General features: G+C 44.1%; 2 protein-coding genes across 2 annotated transcripts in view; both read left to right on the top strand.

Annotated features, from left to right (window-relative positions):
- Nucleotides 1-11,797, top strand: part of ZNF541 (zinc finger protein 541) — a 33,165-nt gene extending 21,368 nt beyond the window's left edge. The window contains exons 11-15 of the mRNA XM_041732922.1: nucleotides 850-925; nucleotides 1,671-1,759; nucleotides 11,027-11,167; nucleotides 11,334-11,515; nucleotides 11,629-11,797. Coding sequence (XP_041588856.1) covers nucleotides 850-925; nucleotides 1,671-1,759; nucleotides 11,027-11,167; nucleotides 11,334-11,515; nucleotides 11,629-11,797 — 657 coding nt within the window. The remainder of the gene's footprint in view (nucleotides 1-849; nucleotides 926-1,670; nucleotides 1,760-11,026; nucleotides 11,168-11,333; nucleotides 11,516-11,628) is intronic.
- LOC121478100 (mitochondrial import receptor subunit TOM6 homolog) lies at nucleotides 6,378-6,602 on the top strand. The gene has a single exon (XM_041732934.1). The coding sequence runs from the start codon at nucleotides 6,378-6,380 to the stop codon at nucleotides 6,600-6,602; it is 225 nt and encodes a 74-aa protein (XP_041588868.1).
- Nucleotides 11,798-14,381: the final 2,584 nt, after the last annotated feature.

A 14,381-nucleotide genomic window follows, 5' to 3' on the forward strand; every position in this document is an offset into this window, starting at 1 on the left:
ACCCATGTATGAAAGCCTCTAATGCAATAGAAATGCCTCTGCCTATTCCAAGGACCCTGCTCACATTCTTGAATAGTGGGAGAGAAAAGACCTGTCACCCGAGATGGGTTCCACAGGAGTCAGTGCCACAGTCATATTTTTTTCTGCAGCTGAGAGGCAGCAGCCAGCGCATAGTGGGTGCTCAGAAGAGTGACCAACACACATGGGGTCCTACTGAGCACTTGGTAATGTTGTGGCACTGGGGCCAGGGCTGGCCTGAGAGTCCTAGCCTTGGGTTCATGGTCTGCTGCCACCATCGTGAAATTATTAGTCAGTTTCAAACAAGGGCCCCTGTTTTCATTTTGCACCGGGACCCACAGACCACATGGCTGGACCTGACAGGGTTGTTCTGGTGAGCAGGACAAAAAACCCTCTCTCCGTGGGCTGACATTTGAGAAGAGTCAAAACAGGAAATACGTTTTAGAAGATTGCTGGACAGCGACTAGTGCTATGAAGGAAGTAAAGCGAGGCAGTGGGCACAGGCAGCGCTGTTCCAAAGGCCGGACCCTGATGGTGAGGGGCTCACAGCAGAATAAATCTGCACACTCTTTCCTGCATCAGGAGAACCTTGCCAGGAGGAATCTACATCCACTGCACTCTGTTCAGTGCTATAGTCCCAGTATCCACAGGTGGCTCACAGGCAGTGGCTGCTCTGTGCACCAGCCCCATGCTGAGTTGTAGGGAAGGGCAGGCCTTTGGGAGGGTGCTGAGTGTTTTGTGGAGGAACAAAGGAATGAAAGCGAGACTCTTTGTCGTCCCCCTCCTCCAACCCTGTCCAGTGTAAGTAGCCTGGCACTACTCTTGCTCTAGGTTGCCCTGGAGACCCTCTTACTCAGAGGACCCCAGAAGCTGCAGACTCACCCACTGGCCGACTACCGCTACACAGGTGAGTGGAGCAGGGTGTGGGTGTGGTTTCTGCCTACATGACACCAGCTCAACAGTCAATCCCAACAGCACATTTTGCCTGTGCCTCTTGGGAGTTCTCTTGGAGGCCTTCCTACCTGCTTTTCCAGAAAGGCTTGTTCTTCCCGGGGCGGGACAGGGACTCTGTGGGCGTGTTCTCTTCTAGTTGTATCCCACCATCCCCCTTTTCAGTGGTTCCCTCATGGGCTCTGTCCAGCCAGGAAGGGGCTGCCTGTGTCCAGGGAGAGGTGGAGGCAGGCCAGGGTTCAGAAGTGGGGCTGAACCAGCCTGGAGTCAGGCAGTGTGGGGCCCTCCCTCAGCTTTGGCAAGCCTCTCAATTCAGGGAAGCCTCAGTGGCTGCATCTATAAAGTGAAAATCATCATGGCCCCTACCTGCTAAGGGTTTTGTGAGGATTGTATGAGATAAAGCAAGTCAGGGGTTCAGCAGACTGCTTGACATGTAATTGTGTTTGCTGATGGCAGCCTTATTTATTTTTTTAAAGATTTTATTTATCCATGAGAGACAGAGACAGAGACCTAGAGGGAGAAGCAGGCTCCCTATGGGGAGCCTGATTCGAGACTCAATCCCAGGACCCCGGGATCACAACCTGAGCTGAAGGCAAACGTTCAACCTCTGAGCCACCCAGGTGCCTTGTTGGCAGCTTTAAAAAGGACGATGCTCTGCCCTTCAGCCATGTCCTTCTCCCTCTCGGCTCTTTTTTTAATAGGTTCAGACATCTGGACCCCCATGGAGAAGAGGCTTTTTAAGAAGGCGTTCTGTGCCCACAAGAAGGACTTTTACTTGATACACAAGACGGTAAGATGAATGTGGGCACACTGGTGTAGACAGGGCCTCACCTCCTACAGCAGAGCTAAGCTAGAGCTGAGGAGCCCATTGAGGGTGATGCTCTGCTTGTCTGTAAACGTTTCATAATTTTAGAAAGCCATTGTGGACACCTCCAGACAGTACAGAAATGCAGCATTGCTCAATGCTCCAATAAATGAATGCTCCTATTCTCAGCTTGAGAAATGCTCCACGAAAGGCCTCAATCCCCCTACCCAGAGTCCTCCTCCTGATGGATAACCTCTGCTTTTCACTCTTGAACTTCAGTCATCACGCTGCCTGCACAGATCTTTTTTTTTTTAATTTATTTATTTATTTATGATAGTCACACAGAGAGAGAGAGAGAGAGAGGCAGAGACACAGGCAGAGGGAGAAGCAGGCTCCATGAACCGGGAGCCCGACGTGGGATTCGATCCTGGGTCTCCAGGATCGCGCCCTGGGCCAAAGGCAGGCGCCAAACCGCTGCGCCACCCAGGGATCCCTACAGATCTTAATATACTTAATATCCTGCTGATTTTTCTATTCTTTTGTTAACTTGATATACACAAAGCTGCACGTAATCAAAGTGTAACATTTGATGTTTTCGTGTACTTACACAACTATAGGACCATCACCACCGTCAAGATAACAAACATGCCCATCACCCCCCAAGACTTTCCCCTGCCCCTTTGTAGAGTCCCTCTTTCCTGCCACCCTGTTCCTAGTCACACCTTGTCTACTTTCTGTCACTGTAAATTAGTTTGCATTTTCCAGAGTTTTTCATCAATGAAACCATCATAGGGCATGTGCTATGCTCTCTGGCTCCTTACACTCAGCATGATTGAGATTCATCTGTGTTGTTGTGTGCCAGTGGTTCACCCCCTTACCATTGCTGGAGTATATGTCATTGTTGGATGTACTGAAGTTTATTTAGTCCTTCACCCATTGAATCTGGGAGGTTTCCAGATACTAGCCATTATAAATAAAGCTGCTGTGAACACTCCTTCATGTTCAAGGCTCTCATGGACCAATACTATTTTTCTGTGGGGTGAATAGGCAGGGGAGGAATGAGCACATCATACACTAAGTGTTACGTTTAACTTTTAAGAAACTACCAAATGGTTATCCAGAGTGGTCATGCCACTACACATTCCCATGGGTGGGTGGGCAGTGCATGAGAGTTCCAGGTGGCCCATCCCATCACAACACCCCCCCCCTTCTTACTGTAGCCATTCTGGTGAGCGCACACAGTGGTTTCCTCTCTGTACTCCCAGAAAGACTGACAGTGCTGAGCATACCTGCTGCTTACCTATGCTTACACAGCATACCTGTCTGTGTGCCTCATTTGATGAGGTGTCTGCTCCCAATCTTTTACCTGTGGTTTTTGTTTTTTTGTTTTTTGTTTTTGTCTGTGTGGGTTTTCTTTTTGGAGTATTTGTGTTTTTATTAAATTGCAAGAGTTCTTTATTTGTTCTGAACACAAGTTCTACATCCAAGTACCTGCTTTGTGGATGCTTGCCCCTGGTCTCTGGCTTCTTAGTCTCTGTTCAAGTGTCTTTTGAGGAAAAGTTTTAAAATTTGAGTGAACTCAATTTATCAATTTTTCTTTTATGGACCATGCTTCAAATGGCATCACTAAGAAACCTTTGCGTAATCCAAAGTCATCGGAATTTTCCCCCATGTTTTCTTCTAGTTTTATGATGTCTTATTATCATATATATATATATATAGTTAGATTTTATTTATTAAAATGCTATGGTTTTTGGTTTTGGTTTTTGAGATTTATGACCCATTCTGGGTTGATAGTGCAAGGTAAGGATTAGAGTTCATTTTCTGTGTTTGTTTGTTTGTTTGTTTGTTTATTTATTTATTTTTAAGGTTTTATTTATTTATTCATGAGACACAGAGAATCAGAAACATAGGCAGAGGGAGAGGCAGGCTCCCTCCAGGGAGCCTGATGCAGGACTTGATCCCAGCACCCTGGGATCATGACCTGAGCCAAAGGCACTCAACCACTGAGCCACCCAGGTGCCCCTGTATATGCATATTTAAACGTTTTGGTACCTTTCGTTGAAAAGACTATATTTTCTCTACCCAACTGCCTTTATACTTTGGCCAAGTATCAGTTGGCCATACACCTATGTGTTTATTTCCGGACTATCTATTTTGTTTGATGTTTGTCTACTATTAAGGTCTTTATTACTGTTGTATTATAATAAGTAATGAAATCAGAAAACATTAGTTCTTGAACTTTCTTATTCTTTTTCAAAGTGTTTTCTATCCTAGGTCCTTTGCATTTCCATGTGAATTTTAGAATTAGCTTGTCAATTTCTTTAAAAAAAATTTTTGATAGGATTTTGTTTGGTACAGCATTGATTCTCTAGGTCAGTTGCAGAGAATTGATCTCTTAATGGCACTTAGTCTTTTTGACCAATGAACAAAGTATATCTATTTATTTAAGTCTTTAATTTCTCTCCACAGTTTTGAAGGTTTTAGAATTTAGGTGTTGCACATTTGGAATCCATTTCTTCCTAAGTATTTCTAATTTTTATGCTGTTCTAGAAGGTTCTTTTTAATTCTGATTTCCATAGTTTCTTGCTAATATACATAGAAACAAAATAATTGATCTTGTGTTCTACAGTCTTGCTAAACTCATGTATTAGTTTTTGTAGCTTTTTTTGTAGATTCTATTAGATTTTCTACATAGACAATCATATCAGCTGCAAATAAAGACAGTTTTATTTCTTCCTTTCCTATCTGGAGGCCTTTAATTTCTTCTTGCCTCACTGCACTGTGTAGAACCTCCAGTACCTTGCTGAAAGTGGACATTCTGGACTTGTTCATGATCTTAGAGGGAAACCATCCCATATTTTCCCTCTTCAGTATGACATTAGCTGTGGGGTCTTTTTAGATGTTGCTTATCAGACTGAAGAAGTTCCTTTTATTGCTAGTTTCTGAGAGTTTGTATCAGTAAAAGATATGGGGTTGTATTGGTAGTGGTTTTTCTGCACCTATTGAGATTATCATATGGTTATTTTTTATTTTAGAATGACCAATTACATTGATTTTTGATTGTTAAATTGACCTCACATTTCTGGGATGAGCTCCACTTAAGCCATGATGTCTTATCCTTCATATATATATAGTTGGATTCTATTTATTAAAACTTTGTTTAGAAGTTTTCATTTGTGTTCATGAGGGGATATTGGTCTGTAACTTTCTTTCCGTGTAGTACCTTTGGCTTTCATATCAGGGTACTGCTGACCTTATCAAATGAGTTGGGAAATACTCCCTTCTCCTCAATTTTTTGGGAGAATTTGTTTAGAATTGGCTTTTTTTTATTCCTTAAATATTTGGTGGTGAAGCCACCTCAGCCTGGAGTTTTCTTATGGGAAAGGTTTTGAAGCGTGGATTCAGGTTATTTCCTAGATGTAGGACTAGTCACGTTATCATGTCTTCTTGAGTGAGCTTTGTTTTTCTTTTGAGAAATTTGTTCATTTCTTGTAAGTTGTCTGATATATATATATATATATATAACATTTATATAACATAAAACATATATATATATATATAACATTTATATAACATAAAATTGTTCATAATGGTCTCATATGGTTCATATGTATGGCTCATATGTAAGTTGTCTGATATATTAACATAAAATGGTTCATAATGGTCTCCTTTTTATAATCCTTGACTTATAGAGATGTCACCTCTCTCATTCCTGATATTGATAATTTGTCTTTTTTTTCTGACCACTGGCCAGAGGTTCATCAGTTTTACTGATTTTCTCAAAAAACAGCGGGATGTCCGGGTGGCTCAGTGGTTGAGTGTCTGCCTTTGACTCAGGGTGGGTTCCCAGAATCTGGGATCGAGTCCTGCATCAGGCTCCCTGCTCCCTGCCTGCTTCTCCCTCTGCCAATGTCTCTGTCTCTTTCTGTCATGAATAAACAAATAAATCTTAAAAAAAAAAAAACAGCTTTTGGCATGTTGGTTTTTTTCTATTTAATTTATTTCTGCTCTACTGTTTATTATAATTTCATTTCTTCTGCTTGCCTTGAGTTTAATGTGCTCTTCTTTTCTAGTTTCTGAAGGTGGAAGCTGAGGCCATTGATATGAGACCCTTTTTCTTTCCTAATATAGGTATTTAGTGCTATAAATTTTCTTAAGAGTACTGCTTTGATACATTTTGGTATCTTGGGTTTTCACTTTTATTCAGTTCGAAGTACATTTTCACTTTTTGATTTCTTTTTTGACCAATGAGTTATTTAGAAGTGTGTTATTTAGTCTCCAGATATTTGGGGATTTTCCAGGCTTTTTCTGTTACTGACTTTTAATTTAACATCGCTGTGGTCAAAGAAATACTTCATATAACTCTAATCCTTTTAAAATTTTAAATCCTTGTTTATGGCCCCAAATATGGTCTATATCCTAGTAGATGTCCTGAGTACACTTGAAGAAGGTGTATTCTGCTGCTGTTGGTTGGAGCTCTAGAAATACCAGTTCAAGATGGTTCATAATGTGGTTTGAGTCTTCCATACCTTTATCATCTACTTGATCTAACAGTTATTGAGAATGGGTTATTAAAATATTTGGCTGTGGGGGTGCTGCTATGGCTTCCAGCGGGGTCGGCGTGAGCGCTCCTGGCATGCCACATGAAGCACCAGAAATTCCAGACAACGTGGGAGATTGGCTCTGGGGTGTCTACCATTTCGCCACCGACAGGAACGATTTCCAGGGGAACTTGATCCTCAATTTGGGACTTTTTGCTGTGGGAGTATGGCTGGCTAGGAATTTGAATGACATTGACCCAATGGCACCTCAGCCGGGAGTGTAGCCAACTAGACACATAGAACCCCCTGTGCTGTACTTGAACCTTCCAAAACCAGAGCCTCCAATTTATGACCATCACAAGACTAGCCTTCTTGGAAGTTGAAGCTTCAATCAGACCGCCTTCCCTTCCCGATTGCTTCGTCTTCTTGAGCCCACTCAGAACTCCATTCTCTGGTCAGCAGTCAGGTTTCAGCCAAAGTGTTGTCCTCTGTTTTGTAAAGTTCTGTACATAGTTCCTAAGTTTCTACAGGGGGTGATCTTTGCTCTTGTCCTGAGGAATAACCTAATGATATTTTAACAAATATTTGGAATAAAGACATATACAAAGACAAAATAAAATAAATAAAATAAAATAATAAAATAAAATAAAATAATAAAATAAAATAAAATAAAATAAAATAAAATAAAAATATTTGGTTGTAACTGTAGATGTATTTTTCCCTGTAGTTCCATCAGGTTTTGCTTCATGTATTTGGAAGCTCTTATTTAGATGCCTAAACATTTGGGATTCTTATGTCCTCTTGATGAATTGAACTTTTTATCATTATGAGGTGATTTCCTTTATGCCTGGTATTCTTTGTTCTGAAATTTATTTTTCTGGTATTAATATAGCCAACTACTCCAGTTTTCTTATAATGGGTGTTTGCATGGTATATCTTTTTTCATCCTCTTATTTTTAACCTATTTGTGTTTTTATATTTAAAGTGTAGTCTAAAGTATCATGTGTTGGATGGTGCTTTTTTACTTGTTTTAACTGAAGTATCATTAACATACAGGGTTATATTAGTTTTAGGCACACAGTAAAATAATTCAGCACTTTTGTACATTGCTCAGAGCTCATCAAAATAAGTGCTCTTGATCCCTCTTCACTATATCTCCCATCCCCCACCCACATCCCATGTGGTAACTACCAATTTGTTCTCTGCATTTTAGAATCTGTCTTCTTGTTTGTATTTTTTTCCTTTGTATCTTTTGTTTCTTAAATTCCATGGTTTTGTCTTTATCCGACTTACTTCACTTAGCATTATACTCTCTAGATCCATCCATGTTGTCACAAATGGAAAGATTTCATTCCTTTTTTATGGTTGAGTAATATTATATGCTTTTAAAAAATCCAGCCTTTTAATTAGGGTGTTTATCATTCGCATTTAACATGGTTATTGAGATGGTTAGGTTTAAGTCCATCACCTTGCTGTGTGTCTTGTTGATCTTATCTGTTCTTCGTTTCCACTTTCTGCTTTTTCTGCCTCTTTTGGACTAATGAAGTAAAAATTAGGATTCTGTTTTATCTCCTTTGTTGGTTTATTGGCTGTAACTCTTTATTATTTTGGTGGTTACTTTAGGGTTTACACTGCGCATCATTAACTTATCACTGTCAAATCTTCAAGTGACTTGATAGCACTTCATGTGCAGACTGAAAACTGCAGAGTAGCAAACTTCCATCTCTCCTCCTGGCCTTTATACTATTATTGTTATGCCTTTTATTTTACATATGTTATAAAGCCCTGCAATATCTTGCTACTGTTTTTGTTTGAATGACCAACTATGTTTAGAGAGATTTTAATAGTGCAAAGGCTTATATTTACACATGTGGTTACCATTTTTACTGTGCTTGTGTCCCTTTGTGTAGATTCATGTTTCTGTTTGTTATCATTTTCCAGAAGGAAATAGATGCAAATCTTTTACTACTTCTTGTGGTGCAACTTTGCTAGTCATGGATTTTTCCACCTTCTGAATATCTAAAAAAAAAATTTTATTTTGCATTCATTTTTGAAAGATATCTTTGCTAGGTATACAACTCTAGTTAGACGGGGTTTTTTTTTTTAATTCTTGAAGTCATTTAAAGATGTTGCTCTGTTTTCTTCTTTTGTTGTATCTAGCAAGAAACCGACTGATTTCCTTGTCTCTGTCCCTGTATAAACATGTTTTTTGTTTGTTTGTTTGTTTGATGGTGGTTTATATGAACTTCTCTTTATCACTGGTTTTGAGCAGTTTTATTATGATGTGCTTCAACATGGTTTTCTTCATTTTTTTCCTTGTGGTTGGGGTTAATTGAGGATCCCACTGATGTGTGTGCATGCACACATGCACATGCCTTCCTGCACTTGCCCCATGGCTCACTGGTGCCCTTTTTCATTTCTCCTGTTTTTCCTGTTTCATTTTGGATGGTTTCTATTGTTGTGTCTTCAAGTTCACTCATCTTACCTTCTGTGGTGCCCAACCTGTCATTAATCCCATGTTCTGCAGTTTTCATTTCAGACATTATAGGTTTTGTCCCTAAAGTTCTCTTTTGGTCTCTTTCATATATTCCATGTCTCTATTTAACTTTTTGATCATATATTATGCAGATATAATAAACTTAACATTTTCCCTTCTGATTCTAACATCTGTATGTGTTCCGAGTTAATTTTGACCGTTTGCTTTTTCTCCCCATTATATGTCATATTTTCCTGCTTCTTTGCATGCCTGGTGATTTTTCACTGGATTCCAGGCATTGTGAATTTTAGCTTGTTGTTTGCTGGATATTTTTGCACCTTATAAGTATTCTTGAACTTTTTTCTGGCATGCAGTTATTTGAAAACAACATGTTCCTTTAGGGTATTGCTTTTAGGTTTTTGAAGATGGTACCAGAACAGCTTTTTGTCTAAAGCTAACTATTTCTCGTTTCTGAAGCAAAACCGTTCTCATTGCTCTACCAGTACCCCATGAATTATGAGGCTTTCCACACACACACACACACACACACACACACACACACACACCCCGGTGGAGACAGACACCATTCCTGGCCCCTGTGAGCCACAGGTGCCTTTCCCTCCAATCCTTTTGGATTGGTCTTTGCCTGGCATTGGGTTGTCTCTTCACACGGACTTTGCTGAATCCTTGAGGGGAACTCTGTCCAGATTTCTGGAGTGTTTCTCTCTGCCTCTGTCTCCTCTGCTGTACCTTGTCCTGTGGACTCTTACCATCTTGGTCTCCCCAGGCGCTCGGCTCCCTCTCAACTCAGGGGGTCTGCTGGGGTGACTCCCCCTGGGCCATGGCCTGGAAACTCTCCTGAGGTGGTGGTGGCTTTTCTGCCTCTCAGAAAGATGTTTTTGGACTGATGCCAGGTGTCTTACCAACCATTGTGTCATGTATTTTGCCTGTGTCTTTTCACTGTTTTGGATGGGAGGGAGATCTAGCTCCTGTTGCTCTGTCTTGTTAGGAAGCAGAAGTTCAACTTTTTTGTTTCTTTTTTTTTTATGTTTTTTTTTAAAGATTTTTTGTTTTTGTTTTTGTTTTTTAATTTTTTATTTATTTATGATAGGAACACAGTGAGAGAGAGGCAGAGACACAGGCAGAGGGAGAAGCAGGCTCCATGCACCAGGAGCCTGACGTGGGATTCGATCCCGGATCTCCAGGATCGCGCCCTGGGCCAAAGGCAGGCGCCAAACCGCTGCGCCACCCAGGGATCCCCTCTTTTTTTTTTTTTTTTAACTTAGTGCCATTTCCTAGGTGGACAGGAGTGCACTATTTTGCCTCTTAGTTTGTGAAAACACACAAAGTGGAAACAAATTCACACGGAGAAAGGTGTCTTCTGAAGTGAGATCCAGATACTAAATGGCTACTTTAATTTACCTGAGAAATATTCTTTCTGGAGCAATTAAACTTTTCCATTCTGTTTTGTTTTTATGGAGGTTATTGTTAATGGGATCTCTTCTTTAGTGGACAGTGAGGGGGGAGCAAACAGTGGGGTCTTACTGGCCAGGATCAAACTGTGCCCTCAGAACCCCTTCCTTCTCTCCTGGGCCACTTCCCTCTGTGCTTTAGGGCTCTGCCTCACTGTTGCAAAGGCTGTGTGGCCCCCAATGCCTGAGGCATTCTGCTTTTGTTAGTTCTAGTTGGCAGAGGTATGGCTACTAGACATGAAGTTGCAGTGAGCATCCTTGTATGCCTTCTAATGCGCTGTCCCATAAGGAAGAATCCCTGAGATGGACTTGCCCCCCAGGGCGTGAGGGGCTTAGTTGGTGTTGGCTGTGGTGGTGACTTCACTCTGAACCCCTCGTCACCTGCTAGGACTTTGCGATTCTCTGCCCCTTGCAGTGAATCAGGGGCACGCCAGGCCAAAGCAGAGAGACATTTCAGGAAGTCTTTCAAAAAGTGACTGGCAGGGGCAGCCCGGGTGGCTCAGTGGTTTAGCACCGCCTTCAGCCCAGGGCCTGATCCTGGGGACCTGGGATCAAGTCCCACGTCAGGCTCCCTGTGCAGAGCCTGCTTCTCCCTCTGCCTGTGTCTTCCCCCCCCCCCCTCTGCCTTTCATGTATAAGTAAATAAAATCTTAAAAAAAAAAGTGACTGGCCCCCTGGGGAGGGTATTAGGGGTGTCATGGTGACACTCAAGGCTGCTCAGGAAGTGTTGCTCATGCCACCTTCTGTTTTCCTTCACCAGATTCAGACAAAGACTGTAGCCCAGTGTGTTGAGTATTATTACATCTGGAAAAAAATGATCAAGTTTGACTGTGGCCGAGCCCCAGGACTGGAAAAGAGGGTCAAGAGAGAGCCAGATGAGGCAGACAAGACAGAAGCAAAGGTAGGAGGTCTGAGGAATGTTGGGTGCTGATGGGGATGCAGCTGCCTATCCCAGACAGGGAAAGGGGAGGGCACCCACCAGGAAGGGCTTCCCTGCAGTGGAAAGCATCTCCCTTAGAAGGGTGGAGGTTTGGTGCCCTTATACCATCATTTCTGCTGTTCTGCAGGTCACTTGCAGCCCTCGGGAGAGACCCAGCCACCGTCCCACTCCTGAGTTCAAGATAAAGACCAAGAGTTACAGGAGGGAGTCCATTCTCAACTCCAGCCCAAATGCTGGTCCCAAGCGGACCCCTGAACCACCAGGCAGTGTGGAGGGCCAGGGTGTCTTCCCCTGCAGAGAGTGTGAGAGGTACCAGCCCTTTCCCTGGATGCGCCCTCACTACCTTCCCTCGGCCCCCATGGCTGCCCTTGGGTGGTGTGCCTTCCCCCTGCTCTGACCTGTGTTCTCTGGTGACTCCTCAGGGTGTTCGACAAAATCAAGAGTCGAAATGCCCACATGAAGCGACACCGGCTTCAGGACCATGTGGAGCCCATCGTCAGGGTGAAGTGGCCTGTGAAGCCCTTCCAGCTGAAGGAGGAAGAGGAGGAGGAGGAGGAGATAGGGGCTGACATCGGCCCCCTGCAGTGGTGATCGGGTGGGGTGGGGAGCTGGAGCCAGGCAACAAGTCTGGGTGGGGGCCTCCAGCCCCCCGACGGCCTCTCCAAGGGGTTGAGGGACCCCTCTGCCTCCTCCCCACCCCCACTGTCCCTCACTGGCCAGCCTGGCTTGGAAACGTGGTGGGCATTTGGCCATAAATAGGCAGGAGAAGCACCCAACCATCAGACCGCTGTGAAGTCCCAGTTGGCTGGTGCCAGAGGCTCCATTCTCTTTAGGTTAATTAGTCACTCCCCTTCTTTCAGTCCCACTCCATCTAGAGCAGGGAGGCTTGGGGAGGTAATGAGGTAGATCTGGGTAGCTCTTAAATCTTAGCCTCAGTTTTGGGGTTTGGTTACATTTGTTAGATAAGGCCAAGACGTAGAGAATCAGTGGGAAGATACCTTCAGATCTCCAACATGTTGGGCCCCCATCTCCAGGGGAGTCTCTCTGCATTCCAGATTCAGTCCCTAGTTTTGCAATGACTTGTACATTGTTAGGTTTTTTTTGTACGTGTCGACTTGTAAATCTTATTAAATTGGGTTCTCGAGCAGCTGTCTTCTGGCTTCCCCAGCCTTTTGATCCAACAAAGGCTTTTGAATCTTGCTGGAGCCACAGAGATGAGTAAGCTGAGTCCCCTCCCCAGAGGAGCCCAGGAGGCTTTGTACACTCATTCAGCCAGCAGTTACTAAGCACCTACTAGAGTATAAGCCACACAGTGCCCAACTGGTGCAGCAGGGCTACAGTGTCGCAAGGGGAACAAAGTCCCTCTCCTTGTGGAGCTTCCATTTTAGGAGTGGGAGAGTAGCAGTGATGAATGAATGAAAAGGTGATTTGAGATCTTGATTGTGGGTGTGCTTGCAGTCATAGTAGCAGGAGAGGCAGCGTAGGATTCAGCCGTCAGGAGTTGTGGTGCTTCCAGGGGCCTGCATAGGGTCAGCATGTTGGCTGCAGCAGTGGCAAGCATCAGCCTCTGCTATACCAACGTCCAGACCTTCAGAAGAGTTGCAGGGAAGAGAGCGTGTTCCTCCGTGTCCCCTTTGAAGAGCCAGGCACACATGTAGCAGCCCCTAGCAGAATGCTCCTCATGTCTCACTGGCACAACTGTAGCCCATGCTCTTCCTCAGCTGGTCCCTGGCAGTTGGAAGGAAAATTGGCTGTGGTTCTCCCAGACACTTAGGGTTTGTCTCCAGGAACTATGGGAAAGCAGTGTGACCCCCTAAGTTTGTAGTCACCAGGTCAAAACTGGAATTCTGTTTGCCAGGAAAAGAAGACACAGAAAGGGCTACTGGGCAGGTAGACCTGTGTCCACCACAAAGTGACATAAAGAAAATAAAGCCAGGAGCTGAGTCCTAGGGAGTGTCCCGGGCATGGCAGGTGGTGTTCAGTGGCCAGCCAGGGCAGGCCAGAGGCTGCCGGAGCCAAAGTTGGGATTCCAAGCCATGGCATGGCAAAGCACTTTGCCACAGAAGCTAGTGGAGGGTGTTCTAAGAGCCTCTAGCTGCTCTGTGGAGGTTGGAGGAGGCAAATGGCAAGTGAGCACAGTAGGTATGGTGGCCTGAGCTGCAGAGGGACAGAGACTCTAGGATTAGGGGAGCCACCTTAGTGGTAGCCTCAGACTTGCTGATGGGTACCCTCACAGGGAGAGGTGCTTAAGGGAAAGGACAGGACAAGGCATGTCAGCTTTGAGGCTTGGCACTCTAGTAGATGCCAAGATGGGGAAGAGCAGGGCCACATCAGAGGACCAATGGCTTTGAGCCACAATTGTGTCTGTGATAGAGGGTGCTCCGTTCTGAGGGACTGGTGGGGAGCAGGGCAGAAGGTGGTGTCAGGAGCCATCCCAGAGGGGCTTTGTTTCAGCTAAGTGAATCCTAAAGCCTGGGCAGGAGGGGGAGCAAAGGAGCAAGATGAATTTGAAACACTTAGGACCCTTGTGGTTAAGAGGAAGGACTCCGGGCTCAGGTATCCTAAGAGCCAGAATTTACAGCTCCTTTGTGACCTTGGGCAAGTCACTTTCCCTGTTTCAGTCCCTGTGTTCTCATTCTATAAAATGGGATTGGAAAGTGCCTTCCCCCTGGTATCTGGTTCAGTGAGAAACCATAAATGAAGCATTTGGCAGAGTGCACCGCAGGAAGGAGCAGCTCCTGTTTAATGCGTTGTGTTGCTCTTACTGTTTGGGTCCTGCCTGAAAAACAGGCTCAGCATCTGGAAAGGAAAGGCCCTGACTTGACTGGTGCGTGGTATAGTATTAGTTCTCTAGTGCTGCATAACAAATGGGCCTGAAATTTAACAGCTTTAGACAAACAAGAGCTTTTATGACAGTGCCACTCACACGGACAGGGAACTGAAACTCTTTGTGGTAATCCAGACTCCCTCCTCCTGCCAACCCAATCTGATCTGTGGTCAGAATACAGTGGCCACTGCAGGAGGGTGGTCCAGGGGAGTCTCCAAACGTCAGAAGAGAGCAAAGGTTTCCTTTTTTTTTTTTTTTTTAAGATTTTATTTATTCATGAGAGACACACGGAGAGAGGCAGAGATACAGAGGGAGAAGCAGGCTCCCTGAGGGGAGCCAGATGTGGAC

The sequence above is a fragment of the Vulpes lagopus genome, chromosome 2 (assembly GCF_018345385.1).
Source record: "Vulpes lagopus strain Blue_001 chromosome 2, ASM1834538v1, whole genome shotgun sequence".
NCBI lineage: Eukaryota > Metazoa > Chordata > Mammalia > Carnivora > Canidae > Vulpes > Vulpes lagopus.